A 19,692-nucleotide genomic window follows, 5' to 3' on the forward strand; every position below is an offset into this window, starting at 1 on the left:
GGAAACACTGTTTTCCAGTTTTTGTCACCTGTGCAGTTCTTGACGTTTTGAATCATTTGAATACATTGTAAATAAAAACCAAAGCTTAAGTGTTAAGAAATAAATAACAACTTGTAGACAAGCAGAAAATAGAAAGTGTGATGTATTTTGACACATATTCTCCACATAGAGATGTTCTCCAAATGAAAACCATTTGCCACACATTACTAAATGTTTAATTATAGATTTTAGAGATGGAGTTAGAGTAAATTTTTTATCAAATATTTACAGTAAATATTTAACCCACTATAGGTTTTGCATTGTTAAACTATTTTTTAATGCTTTTTAAAGCTCTTAAACTGGCACTGGCATTGTTTTCTATTTATACTAACAGAGCTGTATTGGGTTACATGCCAGAATTTTACAATTATCAAAGCACCTTTCCATTAGATTAAATTAAATTAGATTTATCTAAAATGTAAAGCATATATTTGATATTCAAAAGTGTAGTTCTTACATTTGCATTGGTAGTGCAACGTAATGCAACAAAACAGGATCTGTTTCTAATTCTTTGATATTTTTGACTATGGTTTTATTGATATTAACAGATCAAACCTGCTCTCGGATCTTTTTTCTTGAGTTCAGTATTATCTAGAATGTGGAGGTAATCGGCTGAGGAGAGGGATAAGGCTGAACTGGATGCAGTAGATGCAGAGAGAGAGAGCGCCACAATCAGCTGTCATGTGTATATATGTGTTTTGTTTCTGTTTGTTTTATTTAACATTACTTTGACTGTTCAGCTGGTTCCCACCTCCTCCTTGCCCATTTTAAACCCTGTTGCAAAAAAATAAAAATTGCTTGCCGGTTCCCAGACATGCCGGTGTCTGGTCCTTGACCACTCCTCCACCCTCTGGTAGATGACAGCTGTTCCTCCCTGGGCGGACCGGAGTGAGTCCTCCGACCCCTGGCGGATGGAATGCCCCTCTGGGTTCTGGTGGCTGGTAGCGAGCCCCTCTGCCCCTCGCGTACGCTGACCGTTCCTCCGTGTCCAGGTGGCCGGCAGCGGCGACTCCGTCCTCTGGCAGACGGCCATGGCTGCTCCTTTGGGTGGACGGCAGTGGCGAGGACTCCTCAACAGCGCATCCCTCCTCCTCCCTGGATTTCGGCTCCAATGTAACAGGGTTTAAAATGGGCAAGGAGGAGGCGGGAACCGGCTGATCAGTCAAAGCAATATTGAATTAAACAAAAAGACACAAAATACAAACACACACACGGCAGCTGCATGGTGCTCACTCTCTCCCGAACTACCGCATCCAGCTCTATCCCTCTCCTCGGCTGATTAGCCCCATTGTGGGCTGGCTGTGTGGACTCACGGCAAGGCCCCAACCTCCTCCTCCTCATCACAAGTACTATTCCATCATGAATTAAAGTTTCTTGTTTCTGTGGTTGTGGTTTATATAGTAATTAACTTTTTTATATTATACAGTATATGCTGAATGATAAAGCTGTTTTTATGTTTTCTACTACTAGTGTAAGATATTGATACATGTGAGAAGGGTGTTGAAAGGTAATAACTTGCAGGTCAGAGGTCATGGCTTTGTTTTTAGCAATGCTACGGGCAGTGCTTGTCTCAGCAGCTAAACTGATTTGAGTCTGCCGTCACCCCACCAGTCAAAACAAAACAACGAACGCGGGCCCTTTTCACCAGCTTTCACACTCTTTGCTTACAAAAGAATACAAGTCAATAAAGGAATAGAGCTGCATCCAATCACTAAAGTAATTACCATCACCCTCTCATTAAGCATATCGGACAGCCACACCCCCAAATTAAGCAACAAAGACCTTAATAAATGAGTGAGATGTCCCTCAAGAATGGCCCCTTCCTGGCACACAACTTCAAAAACTCTCCTTCCTTCCATCTCTCTGTTTGTCTCTCTCTCTTTCTCTCTGTCTCTACTTTCTCATGTTCTATTTCATACCATGTTTGTTTTCTTTGTCCACTGCCTCGATAGATAGAAAATGCCTGTCCATTTATCTGAGACAGCTGATAGATTTACGCACAAGTAAATTCTATCTCTTGCACGTACAGAGGTCAGATAATTTGTCTTATCCCCTCCTCTCTATCACTCAGTGACGTCTGGTGTTCTTTGTGTACTGCAGATGGTTCTTCATGCTGTCATTGCAGCTCCAAGTTAATATACTGCTATTGTGATTTCACAATCCTTCAATATATCCTATTTCTCTCCATCCGTGATTCTCTTTAATCTTTTATCATTAATCTTTTATTTTGTTCAGCTTTAAAGTCTCTTTCCATCTAAAGAGTTAAATGTAATTTCTACCCACAACCTTTGAAATAGAAAATAGGGAGAAAGGGTTTATTTTTAAGGGAGTAAATACATGCTCATTTTCTAACAGGCCTCAACAAGGATTTGTCTAATCAGCCATGGTCAGGCATGCATTCAACTTTATCTCCAACTCATGTGATTTCTTTTTTTCCCCTGAATTTAGAGTAATCTTCTCAATAAATACCTCACTCTGGGTTATCACTGTGATTGTGACACTCATGCACACACATGCATTTACTAGCTATCTAAATGGGGAAATACCATAGATGACTTCTGGTTTAAAATAAAGCTAATTATTATCACTAGATACTAACCCTAAGCCACCCCAGAAAAGACTTGTTTATCCATTGGGAATTGATGGGATAGTGAAAATGGGATGTTCCATCCTAGAATGCAGCTAGACCTGAATGCATGCTTGCTAAATCAATGCCTAAAAAGATATTTGGCCATCATTTAACAGTTTCCAATAGCCCATATATGATGGGATATTGGAAATATATATATACACACTCACCTAAAGGATTATTAAGAACACCTGTTCAATTTCTCATTAATGCAATTATCTAATCAACAATCACATGGCAGTTGCTTCAATGCATTTAGGGGTGTGGTCCTGGTCAAGACAATCTCCTGAACTCCAAACTGAATGTCAGAATGGGAAAGAAAGGTGATTTAAGCAATTTTGAGCGTGGCATGGTTGTTGGTGCCAGACGGGCCGGTCTGAGTATTTCACAATCTGCTCAGTTACTGGGATTTTCACGCACAACCATTTCTAGGGTTTACAAAGAATGGTGTGAAAAGGGAAAAACATCCAGTATGCGGCAGTCCTGTGGGCGAAAATGCCTTGTTGATGCTAAACATTGAAAGCATTTATGAAGCCACAAAACGCACAACCTTGAGGCGGATGGGCTACAACAGCAGAAGACCCCACCAGGTACCACTTATCTCCACTACAAATAGGAAAAAGAGGCTACTATTTGCAAGAGCTCACCAAAATTGTACAGTTGAAGACTGGAAAAATGTTGCCTGGTCTGATGATTCTTGATTTTTGTTGAGACATTCAGATGGTAGAGTCAGAATTTGGCATAAACAGAATGAGAACATGGATCCATCATGTGGGGGATGTTTTCTTGGCACACTTTAGGCCCCTTAGTGCCAATTGGGCATCATTTAAATGCCACGGCCTACCTGAGCATTGTTTCTGACCATGTCCATCCCTTTATGGCCACCATGTACCCATCCTCTGATGGCTACTTCCAGCAGGATAATGCACCATGTCACAAAGCTCGAATCATTTCAAATTGGTTTCTTGAACATGACAATGAGTTCACTGTACTAAAATGGCCCCCACAGTCACCAGATCTCAACCCAATAGAGCATCTTTGGGATGTGGTGGAACGGGAGCTTCGTGCCCTGGATGTGCATCCCACAAATCTCCATCAACTGCAAGATGCTATCCTATCAATATGGGCCAACATTTCTAAAGAATGCTTTCAGCACCTTGTTGAATCAATGCCACGTAGAATTAAGGCAGTTCTGAAGGCGAAAGGGGGTCAAACACAGTATTAGTATGGTGTTCCTAATAATCCTTTAGGTGAGTGTGTATATATATATACAAATAAATGTCATGTTAATGCTTTAGTATGATTGAAAGGACAACAGTCTGCTTTTTGATAAGTCAGACTTACAGATCTAATGCTGTTGAAGCTCTGCTTCGTCCAGCGTGTATGCACATTAATTGTACCACAGTGGATAAGATCACGTGATTCCTTGTTAATCTCAGTGTGTGGAATAGCTTGACTGTGGAAGTCTTTATTTAAACCTTCAAGCGGATTTCCAAAGTGTGTCTTGCATGAGATCAATAGCACAGTGATTTGAGGGAGATTTTATTCATCCATCAGTGATTCTGTGTTGTTGTGCTGACAGGTGCAGAGGTTTTATCTCACTCATTATTAATGAAGGCACGTGTGCAGCACTGTCCACTGCAGATCAGTGTCATATGTTAAATGTCTCTGACACAAAGCCTATATGAGTCAAAAATATGTGGTAAAGTCATTAATACTCCTGCGGTGCAGAGAACTAAGTCAAATAATCCTGTTCTGCCATATGCCATGCTATGTTTAGAGCTGGAATGGCTTTTTATCCTTGTGTATATAAATACACAAATTTGGAGTGATCTATGATGGAATCTCAGTTTCATTCTATTTTTTGTTTAACAGATGAATGTAGTTAATGGTGGTCTGTGATTTTATCACATGGTTAGGTTTGCTAGTGGCTAGTGCAGAATACATCAACTGACATCATCACCGTACAGTACTACCACATAATTTTTTGTAAGGTTATTCTTATTATTGTTCATTCAATACCATGCTTTATAACTGTTGTAATTTGATCAAGTATGCTATTGAATGATTACCATATTAATGTTACCAATGGTACTCCAGTGTACTTTAAAGAATTTGTTGCCATGGTGCTGTTTGGTAGTTTTTGTGATTGTTGGATGTACAGCATGTTGTTTAAAAATAAAGAGATGCATTTCTAAACAAACTGACCAAACAAGAAGGACTAAAGTTTGCTCACAGTGGTATTGCTTATATTACGTCCTCAATATATTATTGTTAATGATCTAAAAACTTAGGATTTCATATCATGCATTTTTAAGTACATACTTGATTCACATAATCACATACATATACAGGAGACATATTAATTTGCATAATTATACTGGAAAAAGACAAAGGAATTCAGTGTATTAGCTTTTATTAAAGGCTTTTCAGAATGTTCTATCCAGGCATCTTGTTCTACACTTGGTTTTGAACAATTTTTGATCCATTACCAATTTAAAAAAAAAAAAACAAGAGGCTTTTGCCATTTCAGCACAATCACTACTAATATTCACATTATGTGGTTTCAACTTCTTGCGTCATTCCATCCTGACATCTTTCTTTAAGATTTTGCTTGGGTCGTTTCCACCCGTTTGCTTTTCCTGAGTGACACAGGAAGTTGCAAGGTTGCGCCTTCCCATTTGGCAGTCGAGGCATCGTAACTGGCTTCCTGTACACCCACCTCTTGTATCCCAGCAGGCCTCAAGCCCTATTATGGACAATTAGCATCTGTCTGCTGTGCACAAAATTCCAAAGCGGTGTGTGGCATATCCTGCTGCCCCATTTGAGAACCTTTTTAACTGACGTCATAAACCATTAAGTTGGCTGTGTAAAGTCTCCACATTCATGGTAAAGAAAAGAGACAATAGTGGTTCTATATAAGGACTTGCTCTGTGGTCTTTCTATTTTCTCTCCTCTCATACAGTATCTCACAAAAATTAGTACACCCCTCACATTCTTTTAAATATTTGATTATATCTTTTCATGTGACAACACTGAAGAAATGACACTTTGCTACAATGTAAAGTAGTGAGTGTACAGCTTGTATAACAATGTAAATTTGCTGTCCCCTCAAAATAACTCAACACACAGCCTTTAATGTCTAAACCAATGGCAACAAAAGTGAGTACACCCCTAAGTGAAAATGTCCAATTTGGGCCCAGAGTGTCAATATTTTGTGTGGCCACCCTTATTTTCCAGCACTGCTTTAACCCTCTTTGGCATGGAGTTCACTAGAGCTTCACAAGTTGGCACTGGAGTCCTCTTCCACTCCTCCATGATGACATCACAGAACTGGTGGATGTTAGAGACCTTGTGCTTCTCCACCTTCCGTTTGAGGATGCCCCACAGATGCTCAATAGTGTTTAGGTCTGGAGACATGCTTGGGAAGTCCATCACCTTCACCCTCAGCTTCTTTAGCAAGCCAGTGGTCATCTTGGAGGTGTGTTTGGGGTCGTTATCATGCTGGAATACTGCCCTGCGGCCCAGACTCTGAAGGGAGGGGATCATGCTCTGCTTCAGTATATCACAATTTGGTACATGTTGGCATTCATGGTTCCCTCAATGAACTGTAGCTCTCCAGTGCCGGCAGCACTCATGCAGCCCCAGACATTGACACTCCCACCACCATGCTTGACTGTAGGCAAGACACACTTGCCTTTGTACTCCTCACCTGGTTTCCGCCACACATGCTTGACACCATCTGAACCAAATAAGTTTATCTTGGTCTCACCAGACCACATGACATGGTTCCTATAATCCATGTCCTTAGTCTGCTTGTCTTCAGCATACTGATGGCGGACTTTCTTGTGCATCATCTTTAGAAGAGGCTTCCTTCTGGGACGACAGCCATGCAGACCAATTTGATGCAGTGTGCGGCGTATGGTCTGAGCACACCCCTTCAACCTTTGCATCAATACTGGCAGCACTCACACATCTATTTCCCAAAGACAACCTCTGGATATGATGCTGAGCACGTGCACTCAACTTCTTTGGTCGACCACGGTGAGGCCTGTTCTGAGTGGAACCTGTCCTGTTAAACCGCTGTATGGTCATGGCCAATGTGCTGCAGCTCAGTGTCAGGGTCTTGGCAATCTTCTTATAGCCTAGGCCATCTTTATGTAGAGCAACAATTCTTTTTTCAGATCCTCAGAGTTCTTTGCCATAAGGTTCCATGTTGAACTTCCAGTGACCAGTATGAGGGAGTGTGAGAGCGATGACACCAAATGTAACACACCTGCTCCCCATTCACAACTGAGACCTTGTAACACTAACGAGTCACATTACTCTGGGGAGGGAAAATGGCTAATTGGGCCCAATTTGGACATTTTCACTTAAGGGTGTACTCGCTTTTGTTGCCAGCAGTTTAGACATTATTGGATGTGTGTTGAGTTATTTTGAGGGGACAGCAAATTTACACTGTTATACAAGCTGTACACTCACTACTTTACATTGTAGCAAAGTGTAATTTCTTCAGTGTTGTCTCACATGAAAGTTTATAATCAAATATTTACAAAAATGTGAGGGGAGTACTCACTTTTGAGAGATACTGTATGTCTGATATGATTTTGGTTTAATTCTTATATTTCTGCTCAAATGTAATGAAAAATAACAAAGAGAACTTAGTCTTTGTAAGGTACGTGATAGAAAAAAAAATGTTTAGAAAATGAAGCGCTTTAAAAAACTTGTTTACAGTGATGTACACTCATATGAGATCAAGGCATATCAGTATGTGTAATAGTTTAAAAGAAAAAGTCAACCTGTGGTCAATTCAATTGATTGGACATGATTTGGAAAGGCACACACACCTGTCTATATAAGGTCCCACAGTTAACAGTGCATGTCAGAGCACAAACCAAGTCATGAAGTCCAAGGAATTGTCTGTAGACCTCTGAGACAGGATTGTATCGAGGCACAGATCTGGGGAAGGGTACAAAAACATTTCTGCAGCATTGAAGGTCCCAATGAGAACAGTGGCCTCCATCATCCATAAATGGAAGAAGTTTGGAACCACCAGGACTCTTCCTAGAGCTGGCCCCCGGCGAAACTGAGCAATCGGGGGAGAAGGTCCTTAGTCAGGGAGGTGACCAAGAACCCGATAGTCACTCTGACTGAGCTCCAGCATTTCTCTGTGTAGAGAGGAGAACCTTCCAGAAGAACAACCATCTCTGCAGCACTCCACCAATCAGGCCTGTATGGTAGAGTGGCCAGACGGAAGCCACTCCTCAGTAAAAGGCACATGACAGCCCACCTGGAGTTTGCCAAAAGGCACCTGAAGGACTCTCAGACCATGAGAAACTAAATTCTCTGGTCTGATGAAACAAAGATTGAACTTTTTGAACTGAATGTCAAGCGTCATGTATGGAGGAAACCAGGCACTGCTCATCACCTTGCCAATACTATCCCTACAGTGAAGCATGGTGGTGGCAGCATCATGCTGTGGGGAAGTTATTCAGCAGCAGGAACTGGGAGACTAGTCAGGATTGAGGGAAAAATTAATGCAGCAATGTACAGAGACATCTTTGATGAAAACCTGCTCCAGAACACTCTGGACCTCAGACTGGGGTGAAGGTTCATCTTCCAACAGGACAACGACCCTAAGCACACAACCAAGATAACAAAGGAGTGGATACGGGACAACTCTGTGAATGTCCTTGAGTGGTCCAGCCAGAGCCCAGACTTGTACCTGATTGAACATCTCTGTAGATCTTAAAATGGCTGTGCACCGATGCTCCCCATCCAAGCTAATTGAGCTCTAGAGGTCCTGCAAAGAAGAATGGGAGAAACTGCCCAAAAATAGGTGTGCCAAGATTATAGCATCATACTCAAAAAGACTTGAGGCTGTAATTGGTGCCAAAGGTGCTTCAACAAAGTATTGAGCAAAGGCTGTGAATACTTATGCACATGCAATTTATTTATTTTTTTAATAAATGTGCAAAGATTTCAAACAAACTTCTTTCACGTTGCATTATGGGGTATTGTTTGTAGAATTTTGAGGAAAATAATGAATTTAGCGTTGTGATGTGTGTGTGTGTGTGTATGTATGTATATATGTATATATGTATATATATATATATATATATATATATATAATTTATTTATTTATTTTATATTTTTATATTATTATTATTTTTTTTTACATGATGTTAAGGTTTACAGGTATAAACCTCATGGGCATAAAAATTAAGCTCATACAACCAGACGAATACTATTCTTACTCACTGGGGTTCTAAATACAATTATTATTTACTTATTTATTTTTTAAACACTATTTAAAATAATATTTGAATAAAAAAAACAATGACTTTTAGACTATAGTTGTTAGTATAGTTTTTATAGTTTCGTTTTCTGTTAAAGCATGATTTTGCGGTATAGCTGCTTTGAAACGATGTGTGTTGTAAAACATCGCTATACAAATAAAAATTACTTAACAGTTCACTTTATCTTTGTGTCTCTCCTGTTATCAGACACTTTCGTTCTTTGAGTTAATTAATCGTCATGGCTTACTTGAAATAGTGTATTTCCGCATGACATTGGTTACAGAAATCTTTTGCTTTTGGTTGAAAAAAAATTACGTTACACTAATATAGCGCTTTTCTGGCACTGACTGAACAAATCACTTAACATGGTGTATAGGGTCTTCTCCTCAACCACCACCAATGTGCAGCATCCACCTGGATGAAGGGATGGCAGCTATAGTGTGCTGAGATAGTGAGATAGGGGGTGGCATGATGCAGGAAAGCTGAGGCTGCAGTGGGCACAGGCTCACAAAAACTGGACAGTTGAAGACTGGAAAAACAATCCCTGCACTGATGAATATCGATTTCTGCTAAGACACACAAATGTAGAGTCTGAATTTGGTGCCAACAGTATGAATCCATGGACTGAACTACATTGTGTCAACAGTACAGGCTGGTAGCAGTGGTGTAATGGTGTGGGGAGTGTTTTCTTGGCACAATTTGGGCCCTTTAATACCAATTAATCATCGCTTGAACGCCACATGCGATTTGAGTATCGTTCCCTTCATGGCCACACTTTACCCATCTTCTAATGGCTAATTCCAGAATTATAATGCCCCATGTCACAAAGCAAAAGTCATCTCAAACTGGTTTCATGAACATGACAACGAGTTCACTGTTCTTCAGTTCCCTTCCCAGTTACGAGATCTGAATCCAACAGAACACCTTTGGGATGAGGTAGAATGGGAGATTTGCAGCATGAATGTGCAGCTAACAAATCTGTCTGGCAGAACACATGGCATGTTCTAAAATTCGAAACAATAATTTTCTATGAAGAGTCTCTTCCTGTCTGTCGGTGGCACCCAGCTACGAATCCGGAGACTGCTCAAATTCTCAAGCACCAAGTAGCGCACCTTGCATAGTTGTTAATTAAATTCGACCCATATATTATCAAAAAATGTTGATTATTTTCTCTAGCCATCGCTGTATGATATATTGTGTATATGTACTTTTCATATAGCCTACACAATGTATTTTCAGTTACAAGTATGCATTTTTGTGGTTTGACAGCTTGAATGAAACCTATTTTCATTTTTCAATGAAACCATTTCTAATTGTTCAGGTTGCGTAGTTACACCAGATTTATACAGCAAACCGCAAACTCATCAACAACTTTGTTCATTCTTGAAGAAGTACAAAAACCTTTGTAACATTTGTGTGTTTGGTGACTAGATTCAAAACATCCCCTTGTGGTCCCCCAAATGTATTGTATCAGACTACATTAAACGGAAGGCCAACTGCAAGTGAATTGGAAAGCAAACAAATTAAATGTCAGCTAATGTAAATCTATCGATACATAAAAAAATCGATGTATCGATATTTTGTGATATTCCTAATAATCAGTATACTGTAATCACATTTTTAATTTAAATTTTTTTTTTTTTATTTTCACTCAGTCTGCAGATGATAGAGAGCCTGCTTCTACATCATGGAGGAGACAGCCCACAGGTGAAGTGAACCCGTATGAGAGGTCTGGGAATCAAGGAGCATGGTCCAATAGAGGTCGCACAGCTGATGGAAGCCAACCGCGGTCGAGCCGCCATTTAGATAACTGACCCACATTACCCACAATTCCAACTACAGAGGTATGCGTTTTATTTTGTAAAAATCTTTACTTCGGTGGATTTGTCTTTTTAGCCTGTTCATTATTCATTTAAAATGATGTGATGCTATAGACACCTTGGAGGATTCTGTGTCAGAACTAAGCAATATGAAAACGAATTACTCTCATATTAATGAGTCTTGACCTAAAGTGTGTTTGTATGTGTTTAAAACATCTCCTGTGCACAAGGAATGAAGCTCACCTTGTCTTTTCCATCCATTACACCATGCCTTAAAAAGACTCATCAGCATGAACGATTTTCAGGTTGATCTAAATGATCCCTTGGAGCCTCCAGCTTACCCTCTTATACCAGCCACACCTGTATGACTTTACCGTCTTCCTGCCGTCACTTCCTGGTGGGAAAAGAAGTCACATGTTCTTACAGCAATGAGTCCTCTTCTGCTTCTCATAGTGTATTAAAGTTATCAGACAAGACAAGGGAGAGTCACTGGGACATGTGACTGTCTTAGTGTTGGTTTGACTACAGGAAAACGTGGAGGGAAATTGTGGGTCACTGTCGATATTTATCATCATTATGAGAAACCCACGAAGACCTCTATGGGGTCTTGGTAGATATCCAAACTTTAAGTTTCATGTTTTGTTTTCATAAGCAGCAAATAACAGCTCATGATGTTTCATTTAGTTTGACGATCTCTTATTTTTGTACCATTTGTTTTTGTTTGCAACTTGTTTGTTAATTCAGGAAATTATTGGGATTATTCCACAAAACTTGAGTATCAAATGAATCAATTTGCCAACACTAATACACATACACCGATCAGTCACAAAATTAAAACCATCTGCCTAATATTGTATAGGTCCCCCTCGTGCCAAAATAGTGCCAACCCGCATCTCAGAATTGCATTCTGAGATGATATTCTTCTCACCACAATTGTACAGAGCGGTTATCTCAGTTACCAGTTTGTCAGTTCGAACCAGTCTGGCCATTCTCAGTTGACCTCTCTCATCAGCAAAGCATTTCTGTCTGCTGAACTGCCACTCACTGTATTTTTTTTTTTTTTTGGCACATTCTAGAAACTGTTGTGTGTGAAAATCCCAGAAAATCAGCAGTTACAGAAATACTCAAACCAGCCCATCTGGCACCAACAGTCATGCTCCAAATCACTGAGCTCACATCTTCCCCCCATTCTGATGGTTGATGTGAACATTAATTGAAGCTCCTGACCCGTATCTGCAATTTTATGCACTGCACTGCTGCCACACAATTAGCTGATTAGATAATCACATGGATGATTGTTGGTGCCAGATGGACTGGTTTGAGTATTTCTCTAACTGCGGATCTCCTGGGATTTTCACACACAACAGTCTCTAGAATTTACTCAGAATGGTGCCAAATCAAAAAACATCCATTGAGCGCCAGTTCTGCAGATCGAAACGTCTTGTTGATGAGAGAGGTCAACTGAGAATGGCCAGACTGGTTCAAACTGGTAACTGAGATAACCGCTCTGTACAATTGTGGTGAGAAGAACATAATCTCAGAATGCAATTATGAGATGCAGGTTGGCACTGTTTTGTCGACATGAGGGGGATCTACACAATATTATGCAGGTGGTTTTAATGTTGTGGCTGATTGGTGGTATACACATCATTTAAAATGCACAGCATGCATATTGTTTTTTGCTGTGTTATAAGAGCCAGTAGTGCTAATTTTATAATCAAACCACATTTAAGGAGTTCATGCTAGGACTAGAGGTGTTTAGTATACATATAAAGGCCAAATCCTTCCATCCTTTTTGTTTAATTTATTTTGTCTAATTTGCAATGTGCTCCCTGTGTCTGATCAAGTCAAGTCTGATCTTTTCTCATTTCATCTGTTGTCAGTTGTTTTACTTTTTCATACTTTTTCATTTTCTCTTTAACTGGATTTGATGGTCCCCACCACCCATATATAATGTATTCACAGAATCATCTAAATGGATGCCATGTGACAAAAGTTTCTTCTCAATAGCTGGGAAATACATCTGCATGCATTCCGTTCTCTGTATCAGTTGCTCCGAAGGTATGCTGACTTTGGATTCTAAACCATTGGAGAAGAATCAAATCATGTAGAACTCATTGGTCCATGGTGGTGACCTTGTATAGAACATCTGGGTAGCTAAATGGGATTAGCCCAAATGCTGGACATTTATGGAGGATCTTCAGAGTGGACTCATTATAGCCACTTTGTGACAATTCGCGAACTTTGCACAGAAAGACATTTATCTGAACTCTTAACGTGTGCTGAGTCTCAGTCACAGAAAACCAGTGTTTGGGATTTTGCAGGCAATGTGAATCAACCCCCTAGACTGGTTGTATTTTCATATGTTATTGCAGCTGTAGAGCTTGTTGAGCTTTGAGAGTGAGTAGCATGACACCACAAAGGATCCAGAATGCTTCACTTAGGAATGCCTCAGCCTGGATAAATGGCCTGACAATCAGAAATGAAAAGAAAATCATTGGAATGATTTATCACTGATATATCACTTTGTTGTCATGCCTTTAGAATGAGTTGAAAAAATATTAGATAGAACTGCTGCAGTTCAAATATCTTGTACTGTTCCCATTAGGTAAAAATGTTAAACTTCATGTCTTGTTCATGGGATTTGAGAGGCTGTTGAAAAGCAGTCAATGAATTATTTTCTCATTCAGGCTCAGATTCCTCTTGTCCTCTAACAGTCAATATCTCGGCTCTTTATAGTTTGTATTGATCTCTCTTATCCGATGCTGTGTCACGGTTGAAACTGCTCTTTTGATGTTGACCACAATAATCAGTTATTTCAATCTCCAATTTCACTGGAATGTGAGACATTTTAGTATTTGTTTTAATCTGATGCTGTATGTGTAATGTTGTTATGGGGGGTCTTTGCAGTGTCTCACTCGTTTACAGCTTTGAAAAGAACATCACGGTCAGTTCTGGATCCTGCACTCCTGTATGTCCTGTATACTCATGCACATCTCTGGGTTGGGCTGGATGGATTCTTTTAAACAAAGTTACATTTCTTTTGCTTCATATCCTTTTTATTTAAGTCATTCTAATGAATATGTAATTGCACTTAAATCATTAAAACACTCTTATAAGTAAAATGAAAACAGACTAGATCATTTTAAAAACTGGTCATATTTGGTTCTCACCACCTTGAATTTCTTGAAAGTTCTGACTCGAAGACAGAAACAATAGACATGATTGATGTGGCCAAACAGCAATAAATCAAACTTTAAAGAGATAGTGTACCCACAAATGAAAATTGTCATAATTCATTTACGAGAGTAACCCATATGACTTTTTCTGTGGAACACAAAAGGAGATCTTAGGCTGAAATATTAATCTCAGTCGCCATTCACTTTCAGATCTTTTTCCATCAGTGGAAGTGAGTGCTGATTGAGGCTAACATTTCTTTTTGTTTTCCACAAAATTAAGTTATATGGGTTTGGAACAACTTTAATATTTTTGGGTGAACTAACCTTTTAAACCATATTTCTCAAAATAATTTTCCACCCAACTTAAGACAGACTTAATTTTCATGCTGGTCGTACAGAATTTGCATTTCTCAAAGTTCAATAACTCATTTGGCTTTTTAACTCACAAATGCTGCCTCTGCTTTGCTTTGTTCTACCCAGTAAAAACTCAGGCAACAAATGTGTATCATCATCATGCTCTCCAAATGCATATCCCAGACTTCACCTCTGACTTCCTGTTCAGGGGTCTTGGGTTGAAGTGCACATGCTGGCTCCTGTATCTATACCCTTCCTTTCCCAGAATACCCCATTGCTCTGGACGGCTGTAATCCAATCCACTGGTCCTTAAAGCAGTTTTATTGGCTGCTAAAGCAGCGGCAGCATGCCTGATATACGGCACCCAGGTTGGCTGCAGTTCAAAGGTCAAGGCTGCAGTTGAAGCTGTCGGAAACTGTAGCTCTAGACAGGTTTCTGAAAGAGAGAGCACTGTACCCCCAATTCTCTATGAAGTCTTCCACCTTTCTTGACCCAATTTACAAATATTTGTCAATGTGCCATGCAACACGTTTGTCTGATTTTCATTCCTCGACTGTTGTCCGTTGCTTTGTCTCTGAAAAGAACAACATTGCACAGTGAGGCATTGTTTGTCAGCCGGTTTCACATATTGATTAGTTAGCACCAAAATTAAAATTCTGTCATCATGTATTTGCTATAATGTTCTTCCAAACCCGTTTGACCCTGTTTCTGCCATGGAACACTATAGATGTCAGGCAGAATGACCGCCTCAGTCAACATTCACTTTCATTGCATCTTTTTTTTTAGTTTTTTTTGTGCACACAATGGAAGTGAATGGTGACTGAGGTTGTCATTTTGCCTAACATTTCCCATAGTGTTCCATGAAAGATAGTCGGATTTGGAACAGCATGAGGGTGAGTAAATGATTGAATTGCAGTGTGAGCTCAATGGCCTCTGCTGTAAACAAAGGGAAATGGTGTCATGAAATATCACACTCCAGAATCTGCACTTAACCAGCACTTAACTTAAATTTAACCTTTTTTTTTTTTTTTTTCCTTTCCTTGATCTCTATGGATTTTGTCTTATCAGATTTATGTAATAAATCCTCCCAATTAAGTGAATGTAAAGCCATAACATTTATGAATATATATAAAATGTACATTGTGTTTTTGCGCTGGCCAAGGTTAAATTACAGAATAAGTTAAATTATAATGATTTTGAGACAACTCATCAAGATTTCTGGTGGGGAGGTTAACTGTCAGATTTGTAAAGATTAGAAAGTGTTTTGTTGGAATTTAAATCATTCTTTCTTTATTTTTCCAGTCGACACATAATGTGCCGAATCATTCCAAGGTATTTTTCCAGTTTACAATAACGCACCACTTTGCAAAGGCATGAAATTAAAACGGTAAAGTTATTTTTTTACTTTTCCCGCCAATGTTATTTCATTTGAATAATCTTATTTTAAAAAATGACAGTTGGATAGGTATTATTTTAAAAAAGATCTTGTAATTTTGTGAAGTTGGCCATGTTTAAATGTTAAGATATATTTTTTTCCTTTTAATTTATTTCTTTTTCACTTTAGTTTGGATAAACTATTCAAGTTAGCAGACTCTGTTAAAAGTGTTAATGCACCAGCTTCAAAAATTTGCCAGCTCTTTTTTTCCCACCATTTTAAGGGAAGTCTTTGTGTGATTTGTTTCTTAAAACATGCATAGATGGATATGTTGAACCAGGGGCTCTGTAAAGTTCTGTACTGTACTGTTCCGCTGGGATAATCACTCCTTGACAGCACCTCGTCTTTCATTATCCACTCAGACTGTGGCTTTCTGTTGTCCCTCTTATTCATTCAAGGTTCATTCATCTCCTGTGCCGTATTAAAAGCGCTGCCAAAGACCGATTTCAGGCCTTAAATATACACAGATACAAACACATCTTGCTGTAACACACTTCAACAAGCTTAAAGTAAACTAATATATGCTTACACACTACACATAAAATATGTGAAAGTGAGTGTTTTTTGTTTAGTTTTTTGTTTGGATAAAGCAGTGTTTGTAAATGGCAAGCTGGTATAAAATGAACCTGCTGTGTGGACACAGGTGAACGTGCTCAATGCATTTAGTCTCTGTGTCAGCAATAAATACACTTTATGTTTCAGTCCTGCGCTTGCACTGTAATATTTGTGCATGTTTCATTCATGGAGCTAGAAATCTCTTACAGCTGAACTGTTGATATGTATTCCAGCAAAAATAAAAAGCAATCTGTTTGTTACGGTGTTTTGTGTGTTTTTGCATATTAAAATGTATTTGAATATCAAGTATTTTGATACGTTGACAGATGGCAGACAGAAACAAACATGACAAATATACCCAAGGATTACACCTTTTAAGTTTGTTTTCTCAACATAAAGCCAGATTTATTAATCTAGTCACTGTTAGAATTTCAAGATGAGCAACAATGGATACATTTTATGTTAGGTGTGCACTCTTAAAAGTTGACTAAAGTGCGTTCATTTGGTATCAGAAATGAATTTTGTTTGTCAAAACCCCTGAAACAACCCCTAGAGCATTAATCCTGTTCCAAGACTGAAAAATGCCTCAGCCTAATGGGACAGTTCTTTGGCATTCAAATTCTCTGACAGACAGGATATCCGAGAAAAGTCTAGACAGTGAAGTCACTATTTTTTTCAATTTCTAGAAAATGTATAAGCATAAATAAAGAGATATCTAAGCAATTTAAAAACACGTGTAAAACATAGAAATACCCCAGAAACTTATTAAAAGTTAGAAAAGGTCACTGGGAAATTATTTTAATGAGTGCTTTTGTGTGGATGTGTTGTATAAGAGCATCTGAATTTATGTATGTGGGAACTTAATTCCATGTGAAGTCTGTGTTCATCTCCATGTGTGTGAAGGGCATATTCATTTGATCTAGTGTGTAGGTGATACAGCATAACAGCTGCATGTGAACAGAGTCAGCGTTGAGTTTCGACGTGCGCGTACCTACTGAAATCAGAGTTACAGCAATACTTGTGCATCAGTAGGAAGCCCTGTACTGCAAGGTGAATATGTTTCTTAGAGACTTTCTGAGATTTAGCATATATAATTTAGCATTATACCATCTTCAGCCACCAGGTGCCACTATCAGAAGCCATGAAATCGATTTTGTGCAGAGAATTTGTTTTAATTATAAATATATATATATTTTCTTCCATTTCGGAGACACAAATCACAACACACATTAATTTTGTGGAACAGAAGACAAGAAAAAAAATCCAAGGCTTCTGTACATCAGAAATCATGATACCCAGAGTGCAATATTCATCAAAGATACTTAAGGGCATCCAGGAATGTTTGAAAATGTTACAAAATCAGAAAGGTGTTAAAATTATGAATGAGAGATCAATTACAAGTTGTAATTGTCAAGGGGATAAAATAAATTTTGATTTCAGATTTCACACAATGAGATTCTGAAATCTGTCCTGAAGCTGTGTAGCTCTCACAATTTCCTGCTATAACAGTTAATGTTGTGGATATAGGAGTCACTAAATCTTGAACTCGGAGGACTTGATGGTTCTGAATTTGCCTGCAGTTAACAGCTTAAGATAAAAGCATCAACTAAATACCATAATATGAAATACATGTGATCGGGGGAGATTCGGCTCAGTGGTAAACTAACTTAATATGCTCCTATTATCAAAACCATACTGGACAACTGCAGCATTATAAACTAGAATATGGTTATGGTGTTGTGGTGTAGGCAGCACAAGGCTCTAATCACAAACCAAACTGCTGGGGCTAATATCAGCTCTGGTCCCAGACTCCCACAATACTGTATAGTGCAGCTGCCAGGACCCACACCACACAAACTAGGGCCAAGGCCAGAGGCCTGGAGAGATTATAGCAACAACAGAACAGGGAAGAGGGGCCAAGAAACCCTCAGGGCTAGTATGATGTGAAGACACTGAAGAAACTAAGGATAAAATTGGCAACAAGACATAGAAAGGGCCATGTCCGTGAAACTAAAGGAAAAGCTTAAAAATGGGTCAAAGACAAGCAGTTAAAAGCAGGTTAGTGAAAAGACGGGGCATCTGACCACAATATCAACAGTAGCATCAGGATAGACAAGACCCAAATGAGAAGGTAAACTTTACATTAGAGGAACAGATACTGAAGCAAAGTAAATAAATCATCCAGAGTGTTAACCTCTGACCTCACTCATGCAGAACACATTCTTATTCAAGAGTACACCACAAATAAAGAACCATAGGACATAAAGATCAAGACAAGGTGCAAGCAACAGTTCATAATCACTTTAATAAAAAAAATTATAATAACAAAATATAAAAGGATCGAAATGATCAAAATTAAACAAATACAATTTTAGAATGCTAAACAAAACAAATCTGTTCTAACTTTTAAACCAAAACAGATCAGTCCAGCTAATACAGTTTTCCTTAAAAAGAAAAAAAAGAGCATTCAAAAAAAACAAAAGCTTAATTAAGGCAAGTTATGATACCTACTTGGATGTAAAGGACAAAGTTACAATTATTTATGACAATGTCTTATTTTTCATCTTTTGTTTTATTTTGAAAAAATAAGAGAATGGACTGACAGCATGCATCAAAATGTCTGGATTTCAATTGACACATTCTTGTCCATCTCCTGGCCAGTTGAGTCCTTCACCTCCTCAAACTGTTATCATTTTAATGCTCGGACTTGAAACATATGATACATTGTGACTAATGACTTTCAAGAGTGCAGATGAAGAGAGTATAAATAATTTTCTCTGTCTTTTTGTGCCTTAATGGGGAGCAAAACAGGCAAACATTCCATGCAAATTCCGACATTCTTGAATTCTTCTGTGACCATCCACCTTTCCTTTTACACTATAGATGACCCAGACTTAAGCCAGTGAAGCTATACAGAGAGGGGGGGGAACTAAATAAAAGGTTTCTTTAAATCCCAGATCCAGCTTTCAGATTAGTCAACAATTTTCCCAAAGGCATGTTCTTACACGTAGACAAACTCCCATAAACACACACTTACACACACATTTCCAGTCTAAGGAGTCACCCAGTGTCCTCAATTGACCCTCCCCTTATTTATCTACCAAGACATGTTTTTTCTGACTATCCTTAAGTCACTCTCTCTCTCTGCATCATGAGTTGGGTTTAGAGGTGTATTAGATGCTGGGGGAGGGCTGTGGGTTTGGGTTGGCAGTGGCTTGCCGTGGCATAGTGTACATGGCCCCCAGGAACTGATCAGCAATCCTCCCTGCCTCCCTCAGCCCACTCAGCAGAGCGCCATGCACAGTAGCAGGGTAGTTCCTGATTGTGTGTTCACCCGCGAAGAACAGACGTGGAACAGGCTGCAAAACGAACACAATTAGTA

At 39.0% G+C, this 19,692-nt stretch overlaps 2 protein-coding genes across 5 annotated transcripts in view; one reads left to right on the forward strand and one right to left on the reverse strand.

Annotated features, from left to right (window-relative positions):
* luzp1 (leucine zipper protein 1) overlaps positions 1 to 19,692 on the forward strand; it is a 66,976-nt gene that overhangs the window by 46,724 nt on the left and 560 nt on the right. Inside the window, exons 3-4 of one of the 3 annotated variants that reach the window (XM_052153589.1) lie at positions 10,623 to 10,811; positions 11,018 to 11,628. In XM_052153589.1, coding sequence (XP_052009549.1) covers positions 10,623 to 10,781 — 159 coding nt within the window. In that variant the 3' untranslated portion in view covers positions 10,782 to 10,811; positions 11,018 to 11,628. Of the gene's footprint in view, positions 1 to 10,622; positions 10,812 to 11,017; positions 11,629 to 19,692 lie in introns of those variants that run through there. The other 2 variants (XM_052153591.1, XM_052153590.1) reach the window with 2 other exon arrangements.
* The window catches only part of LOC127662426 (lysine-specific histone demethylase 1A-like), a 33,378-nt gene continuing 31,360 nt past the window's right edge, over positions 17,675 to 19,692 (reverse strand). Inside the window, exon 21 of one of the 2 annotated variants that reach the window (XM_052153593.1) lies at positions 17,675 to 19,669. In XM_052153593.1, the coding sequence (XP_052009553.1) occupies positions 19,484 to 19,669 (186 nt within the window). In that variant the 3' untranslated portion in view covers positions 17,675 to 19,483. The remainder of the gene's footprint in view (positions 19,670 to 19,692) is intronic. The other variant, XM_052153595.1, reaches the window with a different exon arrangement.

Source organism: Xyrauchen texanus, chromosome 22, assembly GCF_025860055.1.
Source record: "Xyrauchen texanus isolate HMW12.3.18 chromosome 22, RBS_HiC_50CHRs, whole genome shotgun sequence".
Lineage (NCBI taxonomy): Eukaryota > Metazoa > Chordata > Actinopteri > Cypriniformes > Catostomidae > Xyrauchen > Xyrauchen texanus.